This window comes from Falco biarmicus, chromosome 5, assembly GCF_023638135.1.
Source record: "Falco biarmicus isolate bFalBia1 chromosome 5, bFalBia1.pri, whole genome shotgun sequence".
Classification (NCBI taxonomy): Eukaryota; Metazoa; Chordata; class Aves; order Falconiformes; family Falconidae; genus Falco; species Falco biarmicus.
Genome location: NC_079292.1, coordinates 62,297,511 through 62,314,497, shown reverse-complemented (window position 1 = coordinate 62,314,497; position 16,987 = coordinate 62,297,511). Strand labels below are relative to the sequence as shown.

The 16,987-nt window shown below is 42.6% G+C and overlaps 2 protein-coding genes across 8 annotated transcripts in view; both read right to left on the bottom strand.

The window, feature by feature from the left end:
- The window catches only part of LOC130150599 (tyrosine 3-monooxygenase-like), a 48,777-nt gene extending 36,537 nt beyond the window's left edge, over window positions 1-12,240 (bottom strand). For all 5 annotated transcript variants that reach the window (XR_008822291.1, XR_008822292.1, XM_056341721.1 and 2 more), the window contains exons 1-5: window positions 10,728-12,240; window positions 9,637-9,811; window positions 7,567-7,655; window positions 4,249-4,316; window positions 2,801-2,851 (exon numbers count right to left, since the gene is read on the bottom strand). Coding sequence is in view for 3 of the 5 variants with exons in the window: in XM_056341721.1 (XP_056197696.1) it covers window positions 2,801-2,851; window positions 4,249-4,316; window positions 7,567-7,655; window positions 9,637-9,811; window positions 10,728-10,865 (521 nt within the window). In the remaining 2 variants the exon portion in view is untranslated. The remainder of the gene's footprint in view (window positions 1-2,800; window positions 2,852-4,248; window positions 4,317-7,566; window positions 7,656-9,636; window positions 9,812-10,727) is intronic.
- Window positions 12,241-13,490: 1,250 nt separating this feature from the next.
- The window catches only part of PAH (phenylalanine hydroxylase), a 42,845-nt gene continuing 39,348 nt past the window's right edge, over window positions 13,491-16,987 (bottom strand). For all 3 annotated transcript variants that reach the window (XM_056341717.1, XM_056341718.1, XM_056341719.1), the window contains one exon: window positions 13,491-16,900. In XM_056341717.1, the coding sequence (XP_056197692.1) occupies window positions 16,857-16,900 (44 nt within the window). In that variant the 3' untranslated portion in view covers window positions 13,491-16,856. The remainder of the gene's footprint in view (window positions 16,901-16,987) is intronic.

The window sequence follows — 16,987 nt, the reverse complement described above, 5'->3', positions numbered from 1 at the left end:
GGGTTTTTTTTGTGATGCTATTGTTGCTATGGAGGTGATAGCCAGTCCCTGGTAATGGCTCTCTTCATTTGTATGAATGTCTTACACAGTGTGGGAGTAATGAACCAGAATGAAGGGGGTGAGAAAAACCTTAGGAGGAAAAAAAAAACCTAAAAGAACAGAAGGAAGCAGTGGCTGCTGTCACTATTGCAAAAGCCGCAGGAGACTGGGCCATTTCCATAGAAGAATTAGGAAAAAATGAGGAGGACTAGAGTTCAAGTGTTGTCCTGGCTTATTTCCCCAAAGAATACTACTGACTTCAGTGGGATTGCATAGGATCTGAACCAGTACACAGCTCATCCCCTGACGGGAGTCTAGAGAGAGCAGGCTTGTTTACACTTTTGTACATATAGTCTCTTATCAAAGTATCATTCTACTGTGTGTCCTAACATTGATGGCCACAGAAACATAGGCAATGTCTGAGACTAGTGATGAATTACCCAAAACTAAGAGTCCCTCCTCTTTAAGTACCGCTAAGGCAATCATCTCAGTTCACTCCAAGATCAATAATAGATCAGCAGATATTTCCAGACAACAATTTATCTTGCCTTAACGTAGTGCCTCAAATAGGTATAATGTCTCACTGTATGAAGGTGCTATCACTGAAAGGACCATTAAGCTGCTACTTGGTGGTACTTCAGTCCAGAGATGGAAAGAAAGACTGCTGAAAGCATGGTCAATAGAATACTCTAGAAAGGTGCCTCACAATGAATGATGGAGCCAGCTACTTGAAAGATTTTAAAGGCAATGACCTTATTTGACATAAATATCCTTCTTTTGGAAAGAAAGTGGCACTATTCAGCTTTATTATGAAGATGTGGCAGGTGCATCCCCATAATTTTCTCCTAGATTCTCCCTTTTTCTTATGTAGCTTTTATGCATAAGACATCTTTTATAACTCCTTAATTTCAGGGCCTTCCAAGAAGCCTGCTTCAAAACAGAAACTCAGATCATCTGTACCCTCTGTTTTCTGAAAGTCATATTTCTTCACTTGATTAGTTTTCATTTTTATAACCATGTTGCTACAAACTGAAGGCATCCAACAACTCTTCCGAGTGAACACCAAGGGAATTTAGTCTGTGCTGCAAATTTCCTGTTCCAGTGCACAGCGCTCAATTAAGTTGTGCTGCAATGCAGCTGACTTCAGGGCACAGCCCCAGGGGGCTGTGATAGCCATTGGGACATCTGATTTTGGAAACAGCTTTACATAACAAGGCAACCTGGGTTGCTGGGGCTGGCTCTTTGGGGAAATGGGCAGACACTGCTTTAAAGGTCTATTCTGTTACCACAGTGGGACTAATTCTAGGTGGAGAAAGGCTGGAATGACGGAGGTTGGCAACAAAAGAGAAAAACAGGAAAGAACACAAAATTAAATTTGCTTAAATATGACATTCCCACACACCATCCCATGCCAAGATTGTTGGCTGGTGGTAGCGATCATGAGCATGACACCAGCCATCAATCTTCAACAATTGAAAGATGCTATAAAAACCTCTTTGAGCTTAATAAAAATGTGACTGCCTGGATGAGCTGGATGCAAGGTTTCTATGTGATTGTGGGTAACACCCCTCAAGCTTTCTATGGCACAGTAGATTTTATTTAAAATAAAATAATCACTTGAAAAGATGGGATGGCCTTGTGGTTCTGGCATGAGACACCTAGTGTATGGATTTAATTCCTGGCATTGATATAAATTTTATGTATAATGTTGGGAAAATCACTTAAGCTCTAGCTTTTTCAGTTCCACAGTTATAAAATGTGGTCATCATTCTTCCTTTTTCCCACCTTTAGGCTGTCTTTCCACTTCAATTGTAAACTTTTCTGATCAAAGACTCTCTTATTATGTGCACATGTAGCACCTTGCACAATCCTGCGACTCTGCTTTTAATTGGGACAATTTGACATATTTATGTTTGTATTATCATACAAATGTGTAATGATTGCTGCTTACTGCAATTTGTTAAAGTTACTGGGAGAAAGTGGAAACAGAGATATGTGAAATAAGAACTCTGCTTTCTTTCAAATTGGTCACATACTTCACATAAAGTCTGCAAACATACTTTGAATTGAATTAATTTTGTTTGTTTGGGTTTGGGTTTGGCATTTGGTGGTTTTTTGTTTGGGTTTTGGTTTGGGGTTTTCTTGTGCTGAAAATCTTCAGGAGAAGCAAAGCCCCAGTGAAGAAATGCTACACTCTGATATCATATGATATCAAAGGCCTTTTTACAGTGTAAATAATGTATCCTAGAAGGGCACTCCAAAATTCCCTTTGCCTTCAGTTTGAGAGAATGATGCCTATACATGTTAATAGCAATGAATACTTGCAGAATAAGCAAGGCTGGTCTGTCCTATTAGCCACATCCTGTGACTGAGCTCTCATCCTGCGAGTGGGCATTTTCTCCTGGTAACAGATTTGGAAAGGCGGTATTTCTGTCACCACCATAGCTATGGTTAATTAGAGGTCAGTTAGAAGCTACACTGTAAGCTCCAGGTGTTTTCTGGCTTCTGATATCTGGGTGGGTATGTCAGGCAAGGAGATGGTTCGGAAAATGCATTTTGCTCTAGGAATTGAATAGTTAAAACGAGCCCTGAGAATGGCTTTCTGCAAAACAAATGATCAAAAGGTGACACTTAACCAAGGAGTAAAATTTGAGATGGATAAATATGGTTTTAAAATGTACTAACTGTGTCACATTGCCAGTCTTTCCTGGTACTGCAGTGGAATGGCCCAGAGGTCGGATTGTATAAGTAACAAACTCACCACGTTGCAGTCTCCTGCGCAGTGTACTCAATGCAAGGCAAAGGGTCTCCTCTGTAATGGAGAGAGGAAATAATGTATATGTCTAAAGCAGGTTTCAAGTTCAGTTTCCAAGTATTATTTTCTTTGCCTGCACCATGAATATTTGCTGTAAGGAAGACTGAAACAGCAAAATAGTACATAATTAACAACTTATTTGTCTTGGTAGGTCCTAATGGGTGCATTTTCTCCTCTGTTCCAGTGTGAGGAGGAAACAGAGGGATATGGTAAGAAAGGGAGCCATGTTCTGCTTTACAGAAGAAAGAAGAAGCCTTCAGGCTTACCCTTACCTCTGCTGAAGGCAATCTAGCAACCCAAACACAGTGTGCACCTGGAAAGTCCCTCCCTGGAGGATGTGATCAGCACAGTATCATCGCAGAGAAGCATTCATAAACTCATCAGCAGAAAACTACCCAGGCATACACTGCGTGGCCACCACCAACTTCTGTGATGGGTGCTCTTCTCTCCTCTTCCTCACTGCTGCTTCTTCAGTAGCTCTGAGTCAGTTCAATGTCTGCTTTTGTGCTTTGTGCTACACTAGCTGTGATAGATGGTGGTGGTAAGAAAACTATACTCAAATAGAAATCTCCCAAGACTTGGGAGATTTCACCAGTTCTTGGATACCAAGAGGCTGACAGTCCATAACCAGTTCTACCTATACATCTGATTGACTGTCAGACAGCGGTGTGATTCTGGTGAAGTTTTACATGTAAAAGAAGAACATTTTCAGTATCACTGACATGAGACCTAAGAGATTTTTAGGTTTTTAGGTAGCTAATGTACACAGCTAGAGAAATTTTGTCAAACAAATAACAAAAATAGTAAATTGCTTTTCTCTGTCAAAAATGTTCCTGAACATTGTTCCTTATAGTTCCTTGGAACAGATTAGCCCCAGCTCAGGAGCTAGTCCTAAAAGGCACTTCAGAATTGAAATAAAAGAGTTATACTGAGAAATCACCTCTGGGAGGTTTAGATTGGATATTAGGAAAAAAGGAACAAGGTTGGTCAAGCATTGGAACAGGCTGCCCAGGGAGGTGGTGGTTGTTAAAACACATGTAGATGTGATGCTTAGGGATATAGTTTAGTGGTAGACTTGGCAGTCCTGGGTTAACAGCTGGACTTGATGATCTTAAAGGTCTTTTCCAACCTAAATGTTTCTATGATTCTAAAATACAGTACTGAAAGAGATGTGAATGCAAACCTAAGATTTTTATCTTAAGGTGTATTTTCTGTGTTATGGGAGAAGTCAATTTCATATGGAATGAGAGCTTCTGTGGCTGAATTCTGTTTTCTAAAAGACATCCCCATTGATACATTGACAAAAGATTAAGTCCCTGGTGTTTCTTTCACATAAAGATGTCTGGAAGCACATGTGGACCGCTGGAGTCTCTCTTCAGCAGCCTTGTACTTACATTCTGTAATTAAAGGCAAGGTCAGCAAAGAACGCCCTCCGTTTCTTATACTCCAGGTCAGCATAACCCTGAGTTAGAAAATAATTCAAAAAAAGTTTAATGTTAAGAGGGATTTGTAGGCATATTTATTTCATTCAGAAATAATAATAAGCATTCAGAAAACATAGGCCTCAAATAGCTTTTCTCTGAAGCAATGAATCTTAACCCTTATGAACCAGGTAAGCCAAAGTCTGCAATTAGTTACATTCATGACATTTTGATGAAAAACTGGGGCCTGTGACCAGAAAGGAAAGTAACATGGCTTGGTAGGAAGGTTTTGGAGTTGTTCATAAACGCTACATCACAGACCATTACACTTACTGTCAAATCTAAATGCAAATCACATTAAAAATTGAATTGAAATAGGGGTTTCACTTCTACTGGGGATGAGCTGAATCTATGAATTATTTCTTTCCTGTGCTAAGCGAAGGTTGCAATATTAGGGCTCTGATGGACATGATGGTACCAAGCCTAGTACCATCTCACCAGAGAAATTATGCTGCAGCTGCACAATAGCCTGTGCTTTGGGCAAAGAAGGGGTCCTCAATGGCTAGAAATCATTAGAGCCACCACTGAATCTGCAGACAGTACAGGCTTTCAGCTCAGTGCCCCCTTACCCCTTTATTACCATGTTATGATGAAGACAGATGCAATGCTATCTGTTTAAAAGGGGCAGTTTACTTATTAACTCCTGGAGTTTTGTTTTTGCCCCCTCAGTGCTTACTAGAAGTTGAGCTTCAAGCCGGCTTCTCCAGCTATTAAATACGAATAGAGATGTGGAATCAAATTCCTTTGAATTTTACATCATTCATAATAGGAATAAAATCCAAAATTTGGCACTGTATTACTAATATAACTCATAAACAGTGTTGATCAGCATCACTGTACAAATATTTATTATTCTAAAATATTCAGAATTTACTGGAACCACTTTGCATACTATGAGCCAAATTTCTCCCTTAGGTTTATTCACATAATTTTCAGTGTAGCAATAATACCAGTAATACTGCAGTTAATGACTATTGTGTGCGTGAATCTGAAGAAAGAACTGGATCCTGAGAGCATGTTTATTTTTGTCATGTGTTAGGGATAATTACGTTCATTCAGATGTTACCCTTGCTTGTCAGTAGCTGTAACAAGTCCATGCAAAACATGTGGGAAAGCCATTGGGCCTTTCATTGATCTATCATTGATGCTGTGACCTGCCAGTTTTGTCCCTGCTGTTGCCAGTTCTGAGCAGCAGAAGCTTCCCTGGGGGACCACTACAGCCAGTGCCAGGCTGCCCCAGAGACTGGCATTGTAGTGTCATCAGTTTGCTTTTCTGGCCATTAAAGACATAGTAAAGAACAAAGTGAAGCTGTTGAGATGGACAGCCCAAACTGTCTATTTGGTAGTAAATGTATATGCAAAATCTTTGCTGAGCTACCTTTACATCAGCATATTTGGTACTTTCCTCCAACCTGCCCATTTTTAAGCCATGCTCAGCAGCACAGTAAATGAGCTCACGTTGTGCTCCCTCCTGCTGCAGACAAATGCTTTTCAGTGCCCGAGCTAACTTGTTTCAAGCTAGTTTAGGTATTTCTGAATTGCACTGCATTCTCCAGTTAGATTTATCCCCACTCAGCACTTTGGGAACTGTGCAACACCGGTACTTTCATCCTCTTCAGTGCTCACATCTTCTGTTTGGCCAAGTAGGAAGGAAACTTAGTTCAGGTCGAAGAATTCCCAATGTGCATTCATTTATCCCATGAGGAAGAGCCTCAGAGCTAGCTCAGGAAAATTATAAATACTTGGACTGTTTCTATCAGAAAGAGATGAGGAAGAATGAAAGATGTCCTGGTCAAAGAGGATATGAAGCTCTCCTAGAGCATTACAGTTTAATAAGCGATTCTCAAAAATAGAAGATGGGCTTGGAAAGTTTTTTTCATACCACACAGAACTGTACATAGCTAATAATGCTAACACTCCGTAGGTTAATAAAAAGGTCTAAATAGAATTCATTTAGAGAAGGGAATGACAAAATCTTGTGGATTCTGTTGACACCCATCCAAATCTTCCTTGCATTTTTCAGTGCAAAGTCTATGCTTTTTTTTCCTTTTCATGCATCACTTGTATATGGTGTTTGGCAGAACATTTCACAACAATTCTGCAGCTTACCTTGTCAATCAGCAAATGGCCCTTTGGAGTCCCTTTTTTGTCTGTACCTAACTCTTATCTCATCTAGACTAAAGTTGGAAAATTTTGATGAGAAACAAGTGTTCGTTTGTTCCCAGTACTTTGCCTTGCTATCATCATTATTAAAGCACATTTTTCCCCTTCCTTCTCTTAGAGTTTCTGCTTATGGCAAGACTAAAAGCACACACACAAAACTGTTATGAGTAAAGCCCTTTCTGCAGCCCACTCCTAACCAAGACCTACTGCCTGAATCCAAGGGAAGGCCCATCATAAACATTCTAACAATATTTTGCAGAGTAGTATCAATAAATACTGCCAAAATCCTGGCTCCAAGGATCTTGTGAGAAGTCAGATGTTAAGTTAGGTTTATAACCTTTCCAACTTGCTTCGTATTTAAACTTTAGATGCTTACCTCAACTGAAATTGCTAGACCTTTTGAGCTTCTCTGGCCACATTCAAAACACAGTTCAGGTATTATATCCATTAATCAGTGCTGCCATGTATTTCTCTTATATTCTGTCTAGATGATTTTAGCAAGTTTAAGCACAATACTCCCCTCTGTGGGATCTGAGGATTTGGTATTTACTAGTGACTAGCTCTTTGCCACTTGTCCTCATTACCATCCTCTGTACATCAGTACTTGAATGAGACTGCTGGCATATGCAAAATTAAGAATGTAGGTATGGAATATCTGAAAGGTCAAAACATGGAAAACACAAACAGCAAGTCTGAGGAACTTGACTCTTATGTGGACCAGCTAGTAAAAGTGGGCATACTTCAAATATATCGCGGTGAAATAATAAAAGATTTTTTTTAACTAAACAATGACATGTAAACTTATGCTAAAGAATATGTTGCATAGAAATTACTTCACCATGTGTCTGATGTTAATCATAAGTAACTTGGTGAATCAGGGCCCATAAACTTTTTTCAGTATTATGTGTTCTGCAGTCCCTAATTCCACTGAAGATCAGCCTTTATCTAGCCCTTTATTTTTTCAGTCTTTTCCTGAGTATTTCTTTCCTCCTGAAATTTTCCTTACAAAAATTTCTCTACAGAGGTTTTGTGTTTAAAAAAATCGAATAATGGTGACACGAAACTTACAGGGTGACCATGGTCCAAACTGGGATCATACTTAGTGATCAGATGGTGACACCTGTCCAGATCTTGGATTTTTCTGGGGAACCAGGGCACTGGAGAGAAAGCAGCAAGATTTAAACGAGAGAGGATCAAATCACTTTTAAAAGGCACAGAAAATAAAACCTGTGCTGAAGATTACAAGCTTTCTTTTCATCATTATCTAAGAATATTCATATCTACATGTCACCATACGTCAGTAGTTGACTTCATTTGCCAACCAAAGTGGCAGACTGGATGAAAAGTAATCTGAAATTTATTTGCAATGATAATCTCTGAGTTTTAATTAGTAGAAACAATTTTTAAAGGCATAAACATTTCCTTTAGGCCAAATGAAATACTCTGTTTGACACAGCACAACAAATTTATTTCTGCATTTTGGATTTAAGAAAATATTTTAATCTTGTCTAAAAAAATAGTCAAGTTTTCATACCTTTAAGAGTGAAAACAACATTTTAAAAGAAAACATGAAATTTATAGAAACAAAACAGGCCAACAAGTATCCTGACTTCAAGTTTTTTCCTTGTGGTTCTTTTTTTTTTTTTTTTTCAGCAAAACTATTCTAGCATTAGCTGAATTTCCAAAGTTTCCTTCCCCTGAAGTGAGGACCTTTTCCAGCGACTGAAATAATGTGTGCTTATTTTAAGTGCCAGCATTTATAACCAATGAATTAAAGAAATACTGGAAAAAGACAAAGTTGGTACTGCTTTTGAAGGTCAGACTGATGCTGTAATCAGATTTAGTGTCTTATAGCTCAGAAAAGGTCTGTTTGGGGTCACCTTAATCTCATACTTCACAAGAAACCAGGCATCTCTCTACTGAATGGCAAATTTAGCTTTAGCTCTATTACATTATATCCAGACACAGCCAGTTCACAAAGGTACAAAGCTACAAATACACACTGGTGTTGGGAAATCCCAGTTCTTTCATGCAGTTATTGCCAATTCTGTGATAAGAAGGAAGAAATACTAGTCTGGTAGATGTCTTATGTCCACCCAGAATTTTTTGCTGAGCCTTTTTCTTTGGCGGCATCAGTGGTTCTGGTTTATCAATATGGTGATAGGTGCTTTACATATATAAATATAAATATGGACCCTCAGCCTTCTCATCTACCAGGGGCACCGCTAGTATCTTCAGAATTGTATTAAAGGTGTCTAACAGCTTGTTATATTCACCCATCCCCTACCTGCCTGTAAACAGGAAAAATAGTGGCAAATTCACTTCCCATCCTGGTGACTGGTAGGGATGGTGGCTGAAATACAGCACAGGCTGTGGACTAGCCACTTGCATCACTTTGCCAAATGAAATACTGTTCCCAAAGTGCAACTTTTGAAGCTGCACAGCCTCTGAACAAGCTTTTCATGTGCCAGATGTCTGATGCTCTGTCACTCCAGATTTGGCAGTGGGTCTGTTCTCTACGAGAAGCTCATCCCTTAGTTCTCCCAGCCTGCCCACTACCTGCAGGCTTTCTGCTGACCCTCTCTCCCTCTTGCACTCTGGAAGCTTCTTACAGCCTGTTGCATTTAGCTTTCAGTGAGGGAGCAATCTACCTCCAGAGAGTCCTACTGCACCCAGACAGCAGTACCCAGGGCACCATAAACAGACAGCTACTGCTTCTTTTAAGAAAACAAATGCAATACACTACAAGCAAATGAAACATTCAGACCCTCTGCTATATCATCACGTTCCCATCGAGTGTATGTGCTTGCCCTGGAGCAGCCAGTTCTCTGCACAGCTCTCAGCTCTAAGCACACAATCTTCCTGTCACTGAGGAGTTTCCAGTTTCTCCTCAGCATCTTGTTTTGCTGCTCTATCTTTCTTATCTCCCTTTTTGCTGGAATGCTTTTCTCACCTCAGTTCCACTGGCTATGGTGAAGTGCCTCTCTGTCCACACCAATGGAAATGGTCCCAATTCAGAGAAAACTGTCATGCAGTGAAGAAAACTAAATGCACGCTCACCTGCTTTTTAGACAAATTAAATCACTATTACAAAGCTAATGCTAAAAAAGTTAATCCAAAAAGAAACAGAACTCTTACCTTTCTCTTCTCTGCTAGTTTTCACGTCCTCTGTCACTCTTTTTAAGGAAGTGATAAGGATACTAACATCAGCACTGTGAACTTCACATTCAATGAAAATGTCAAAATAATCAGTAGCATTCTTAGGTTTTTTGGCTCGTCTGGTTTCAAAGTGATGGATCTGAGTTTCAAACATCTGCAAGAGCCAGAGGTTCATATGATGAAGCTTCTCCAAAAGCTGGAAATCCACATAAGTCTAGATACACTTCTACAATGTCTTTAAAAGGTAACTACAAGAGGTATTAACAAGAAGTGCATGCTAAGCAATGAAGCCTAATAATGCCCAGTTTATAAAGTGCTAAAAAAACACAGGCAGAGCTAAAGATTCAACACTGTAGAAGTAGGTAGAGATAAATGGAGATGAAAGATGAGATACTGTTGACTGTAGTCTGTACAGAAATAATAAATGAGTGGATGGCTAACTTAAAACCCTGGCAGAATGAAAGCAGATCTAGTGATATATAACACCACCATAATCACAAAATAATCGCAAACAATTAAAAATAAGTAATTAATAAAATACTTTTCTTCTGAGTTATTAATTTTCACAGGTGAGAGTAAGCACCTGGTAGGGATACTTCAAATGCCCAGAATATATAATGCCAGTATGGTTTACAGCTCTTGTATTCTCTATATCCGCTGCCAAATATGCAGAGAAAATTCATTGGCTTCTAACATCCCCACAATCCGAGTGCTTGAAATGCCTGCCTCTTGTTTAGTTGTGGCTGGCCACCACACCTGCTAGAAAGAAATAATAGATTGGGCTCTAAACAGCCCTTACATTAAATGATGGTTCTTCTAAATGACTGTGCCCAGCTGCTCCCTCCCTCCAAAGCACTCTCCTCCACCTGGGAAGGCCAGCCAAGCTCTCTGAGCAGCTGTAGCAAAACAGGGACAATAAGAAATGGGGGAAGGCAGGTGGAGGCATATGTCAGGCAGGGAGCAGGAGAAGGGTGAGAGAGGGGGAGATGCACAGCGGGGAGCGGGAGAGGTGAAGGCAATAGGGACAGAAGAGAGGGCTGCATGGAGGAGGAGAATGGTGAGATCTGTACCTCAAAGACTTTGGCTGCCTTAGAGAGCTCAGTTTTGCTCACATTGCAGAGGGTGAGGGTCAGGATGAGAGTGGCTCTGCCATCCTCCCTGTTGGAGTCCGGGCTGTCTCGCTTGTTCAATGGCTCTGTGCCATGCATCTCCTTCTCTTCCTTTGGCCTGAGATCACCACTGAGTCAGTCTTCATTGGAAGACAGAGGAGTGGATTGCAGTTCCCAGATGCTGAGCAGAAACTGCTTGAGGATGTGAGTGCTTGTCCTGCAGCAATGGCCAGGGGATGTGGTAGGACTGGAGATGTGTCTGTGCGGGTAGTGAGATCAGAGCTGTGAGGCAGCAGCAGAGCAAGCTGGTTACTGCTGTGTTAGGTGTAGGGACATTTATGTTGGCCATGCCAGGCACATCAAGGGAAACAGCCTGCGTAGGATCTGCGCAAGAGCCCAAAAGAACCCTCCTCCTCTGGGTAACTTCAAAGCATGGCCCTCCTGCTCTGTTTGAAGGTGTCTGCAAGCTGTTCAACCCTGGAGACGGGCTCCTTTATGGAGCCTGATCTCCATTTACATCTTCCAGTCTGGACTGCCCTGTAGAGCATCTGAAATTCCCCTTCCTTCCCATCTCTTACCTCACTGGCCCCCTCTCTGCATTGACCATGCCCCCAGAGAACCAAAGGGGGTCTCCCTGCACACCCCAGTCCGATCCAAGCCGTGTCCCCTCTGCAGAGACACAACCATGGGAGTGTCAGAGAGACCTGAGCAGAGACAAAGTTCATTGCCTACTTCTAAGCTTTTCCTGACCACAGGATCTGCTCAGCCCTAGCCCTACAGGAGCCGAGTTTGCCTCCAGGCTAAGTTCCTCTGTTGGAACTTGGTTTTGTCATGATTTTATCTCCAGGAAGTAGGAGTGTCTCAAAAAGCCCAGGGTCACATCTCGCTCATAGGTGGCAGGGCAAGCTCAAGGGAGATTCAGCTCTGCTCCTGCCAGGGCATGGCATCCCTTGACGTCCACAAACATGTTTCTGGGTATGAGCACCCATATCTACATAGCCCAAGTTACAGTGTGTGGAGCCCCTGTGAAAGCCATCTCGCAGGTCCACAGAGAAGACCACCTCTCTGCCCTCCCTTCACAGATAGAGCTGTTTCTGATGTGCCTCTTAACTGGTCCTGGCTGGGTCACACACCCCAGTGCTATATTGCTCTTGCCTTCTTCCTGGCCAGGGAAGATAAAGATAATGTAACCAAATTTTGTTCCCCAGAGACCACAACAGCACTGTGGTTCCCCTGAGCCCAAGACAGAGCACTGAGGAGGTCTCGATTTGCCCATCTATTTCCTGGATGAGACAGACAAACCCAAGGTGAATTTTGGACCACGGTGCCCAGGAAGCCGGTCTTGGCATCCTGAGGAGCATGGGCCCATCCGGACCTCGAGCACCAAGGGCTTTGCAGGCCGCAGTGAGTGCCAGCCCCAGAGGAGCTGTTCCGCAGCTGGGCCCAGCCTGAGCCCAGGCCAAGGTGCCGCGGGGTCCGGCACCATCTGCGGGTGGGGCAGGGTGGGGCAGGGTGGGGCAGGGTGGGGTGGGACAGGGCAGGGTGGGGCAGGGTGGGGCGGGACAGGGCAGGGTGGGGCGGGACAGGGCAGGGTGGGGCAGGACGGGGCAGGGTGGGGCAGGGCAGGCCCCTGTTCACAGCCTGAACGCAGCCTGGCTCTGGGCTGCTGCACCCTCCGCTCCGCGCGCTACCCCACGCCCCCCAGCCCTGGCCCGGCTGATGTCCCAGGGGGCTCCAGGAGGGCAGGGGACCACTTCAGAGGTGGCTGAATTGCAGCTGCAAACTGAACGGGACAGGGGGATAAGAAGCGGGGTTTAAGGGGGAGCAAGGCTCTTCCCACTGTCACGTTCCCCCAGCAGTGGTGGTGGGGCTGGGCACAGGAGAACAAGCTGAGCTGAGCCTGGCTATCTGAGTCCAGATTGGGCCTTTACTGTGAAGGCTGGGTGCGTGCATCCCCACGTCCAGGCCACATGCATGGCACAAACAACAAATGGCACAAGTTCTTCTACTACAGCTACATGTGGGCATGTAGGTGAAAGCCCCAGGGCTCAAAATGCATGTTTAAGGCACTGGTCACAAATAATGGAAGAGCACGGACATCAGGCTCCTACAGCTGTTTTCATGCTTTAGTGTTAGAGTCCCATCTCTATATGTTCCTACAGCACCAATTGTTCTGTGTAGGAATGGAGGTTTCTCTTTAGACCCAGACTGGGCTCCTCAGCCAGTGTGATAGCTGAAGCAGCATAGGCAGAGCTTACAGTGCAGCTTTAAGCCCTGGCTCTCCAAGTGGTGAAATCTCCTTGCCTATCCAGTGGACACTGCAATACCACCTTGAATCCATGCTTGGGACAGGCCCAGGAAGGTCTCACCCATGATTTAAGTCAGCTCTGCTAAGACGTCCCAAAGTCCTGCTTTCAGCGCTTTTGGGGACATCTAGGAGTACAAAAGGAGAGGTCTCAGTCTGGGTGCTGCAATTCAAAGGGCTATGCAAGGACTGGAGCAGAGTGTGTCATCCTTTCCCATGGGGACAGGCAGCTTCTCCCTGCAGAATTTGAGGCTCTCCCACCCCAAGAGTAAGCTCACCCCCTCTTGTGGAGTCCCTGGGGTGGGTGATTTAGGCAGACATGGATGATCACCACAACCAACCTGGCCAATTTTTGACCTGTTACCATTGCAGATATCTCCACCCTGTGTGAGTACAGTACTATTCATTTGAGATGGATATGACATTAATATTTCTGTTTATTTAGGTTAATTTAAATGGTTTCAGTTGAACATCAAAAAAGTCTTCTCTGCCAACTGCTAGCATGGTTTGAAATAGCAAAGAAACAGGCTTTTAAAGAATGCACTCCTGTGGAGTCCTCCTGTGCTTCACTCCTCTTTCAATAATTTCTGCATCCTCTGGGGAATAAAGCGTCCCTTCTCCAAGGCTGATGTCAGTTCTAGGCATCTTAAGACACCCAGAGGAGACCACCTCCCTGTGTAACCTGTGCGGACAAGCCCTCCCTCCACACCATCACTGACCCTGGCCAAGGTCACTGAAAAGGAAAAGGATCTCATGAAAGAGCTTCTTTGATCACCTGAAACAGAGCTGGAGATGGGGACACTGATCATAGTGGGGTAGAAGAGAGGAAGGTTACTTAAAAGAGTAGCTTGGGATAGGTTAGTCAGAGTAACATACAAAGACATATAGAGTATGCAAAGGTAGAACAAGCAAGGCTTTGCTGATCGTTTCTAGGTAATTACACACATCAAGAATATGGGGATTTTTTTCATTACTTTGCCTGGATGAGTGATAGTCAACCAACTCGAGAGAGCCTTTTTTGATTTAGAACACATCTCAAATGGGCATTCCCTCTTACCTGGGGGAATTTAATTCTGACTGACTCGTGCAGTTACCTTACAAAGAGGAGTTGCACTGGCCAGATAGTGCAAAAAACATTTTTCTACACAACTTTCATTTTATTTAAGCATGGAAATAAGTCACCCATTAAGAAGTACTATTTAAAATTCAACTTATTTGTGCTATTTAATGTATATATGCACAAGCTAATTTGTTCTGCAAGAAAATCTACTTTTGATATGTTTTCTCTTCTTTTAAAATACTAAGAATTTAACTTTTTCTCATCTCTTGATGAAAAGCTTGCTGAACAGCTATGTTATGCTGCTTTGGCTGGAGATACTGCTTATTTAAACTTCCATTAAGGGACACAGAATCACACATGTGACATCAACACTAACCATTCCACTTGTACATAAAAGACAACTGTGAATCATGGGTTCTCAGTATCATTATAGATCTACTGCTGCTGTCACTCATAACGAGCCAGAAACAAAGGAGCTTGGAAAGCTGTCTGAGGATTGGTTTGAAAGACTTCACGCTTGGGATGAATTTGTCTCTTTGTGGTACACAGTTACCTCATGTGTCCTATTATATTAAGAGAGAAAAATATGGGCTACTTTCACACTGAAAATACATGCCAAGCAGGATTGAAAGATACACACAGGCATTGTCATGAGAAAAAAAAAGGAAGAAAAAAGATACAGAAATCAAAAAAGCTTACTTCAAAGCACCAAAATGATACCATTTTGCATAAGTATATGTCTATTGAGAAGGGTTCCGGCTGGTATCCTTAGACTAATGTTATGGGCCATATAAATATAATGGAAACAGCTGTACTTTCTATCTTCCTAAAGGATGATGCTTACATTAAAGCTCCATTGATTTTCAAACTATAAATACAAGAGTAGTACAATATCAGGCGTGAGACCCATGGACTTTCAAATCCTTCTCCACCTTTGGATCTTCTAACAGAAATGTGACTCCTGAATCATGTTAGTATCATGATGCAGAATTGTTTCAAGGTGGAAATAGTGTTCTGATTTGCTTTGCTCCATTCTGCTCTAATGGACAAGTGCTGATCTCCTTCCTCCTTCAACTAGTGAGCTACAGGGAGGCATTACACAATGTGGACCAGTCCAAGAGGGCATTTAACTACTTTGAGTGGAAGTTATTGGATAAAACACAGAAATAGCTTCTTGAACAGCAAAGCTCTTCTACATGGCTAAGCCGTTGGGTTAAGTTGGAATCACCCTTGTTTCCATTTGCTCCCTCAGTCAAGCTATAGTCCAGAAAGAATAAAACTGCTTTCATTGAAAAATTAAGATTAAAGCTCAAGTGGGAGAAGGAAGAAGACTCCAAAAAGTGTCAGGAGCTGTCTTGAAAGATATCATGTTTGGATTTGAATGCACTCAGACTGGGACACAGCTAACCCAGGTCTCCCATAGCTTTCATGCGGGCTCTAGACACAGATAGACACAGTGAGTTAGGAGTTGGAAGGCTTTGATCTCTTCAGCTGCCTTGTAAGAAGCACTTCGCCATTTCCAAGGTGTTGGTACCCACCTTCTGGATTGTGAATCCAGAAAGTTTGGAGATACTTTGTAGCAGTGCTGAATAAAGCACTCTCAGAGAAGGATACAGGCAACACAAGGTAGCTTTCACACATCAACCTTCCACAGTAAGTAGCTGAGTACGTCTTAAGAGAGGTCTCCGCCTTCTGTGAGCTGACTGATCCTGAATCAGCTCTGAACCCGTGAGGTTACACAATATTACAGCCAGCACGGCTCTGAGACTGGACTAATAAGGCCTTGATGCCTTTTTAATGCACCTGCATGGTTCCTTGCTTGCACAAATTACTGACAAACTGACCTCACATACAACTGCAAAAAGCCACACAGACTTGCCTTTAGGTAACTCTCCGTTGAAGGGGCTTTTTTGCGGGTACTGTATTAGACACAGACTCCATGCTCTGGGTAAGCAGCCTCAGTGCCTTGCTTAGGGACTCCACTCTGCAGACCAATGACACATCACAGCATAAAGCATTCTTGGTTCGCACAAACCTTTTTGGGATTGGTACTTGTGCCAAGTACAGTATATTTCTATATGGCGATAACTCTGTTAATAAGGCTGCAGCACACTTTCTGTCTTTTCTGCTAGCATGTGTGCTTTGGATCAATGGTGACATCACATTTTTAGGAAAAAAAATGTATTGCAGGATAGAAGTGATTGTGTATAAAATAGAGGTACAGAGGTCCAAGGAGTATACGTAGACCCCCTGAAAGGTGTAGAGTTTGGGATTCCATGGGAACCTTGCACAAATATGAGGGACTGAGGGGAGAATGACTGTGAGAGAAAGCAAAGTAGATGAGTCTTCATAATCATGCCATCCTGTCCCTGGGCCCAGAGTAGTAATGCAACCTCACAGCTGCCGCAGACTATAGCTCTGCATGGTGAAGATCTCCCCCTTCTGCTAACCTTTGGCACAAGAGATATGGAGGCTTTCCCCAGATTCCTAGAAATAAGGTCATTTTTATGTATTAGTGAGAAAAAATGGATTAGTGTCTGAAGGCCAAAATAGTCAAGGGTCACCTGAAGGCATGTATTTCTCTGCTAATCTACAGTAATTAAGATATATAACATAAGCATTTATGCAGTACACAGGAAGATAAAAGACTGAGGCTAGATGAAAACACATTTGCACATGGCAGCTTCTAATCAGCAGCCAGTGATTAGCAAGCTACAGCAAATCCTCATTTTATCTTCTGGAGGGCATTGCAAAGGATCCCCATCTCACCTGCAAAGGAAATAATCAGAGCAGTTAATTCTACAGCCAACCCATTTCTAACACTCTAGTATATATTACCCCTTATATCCATCCCCT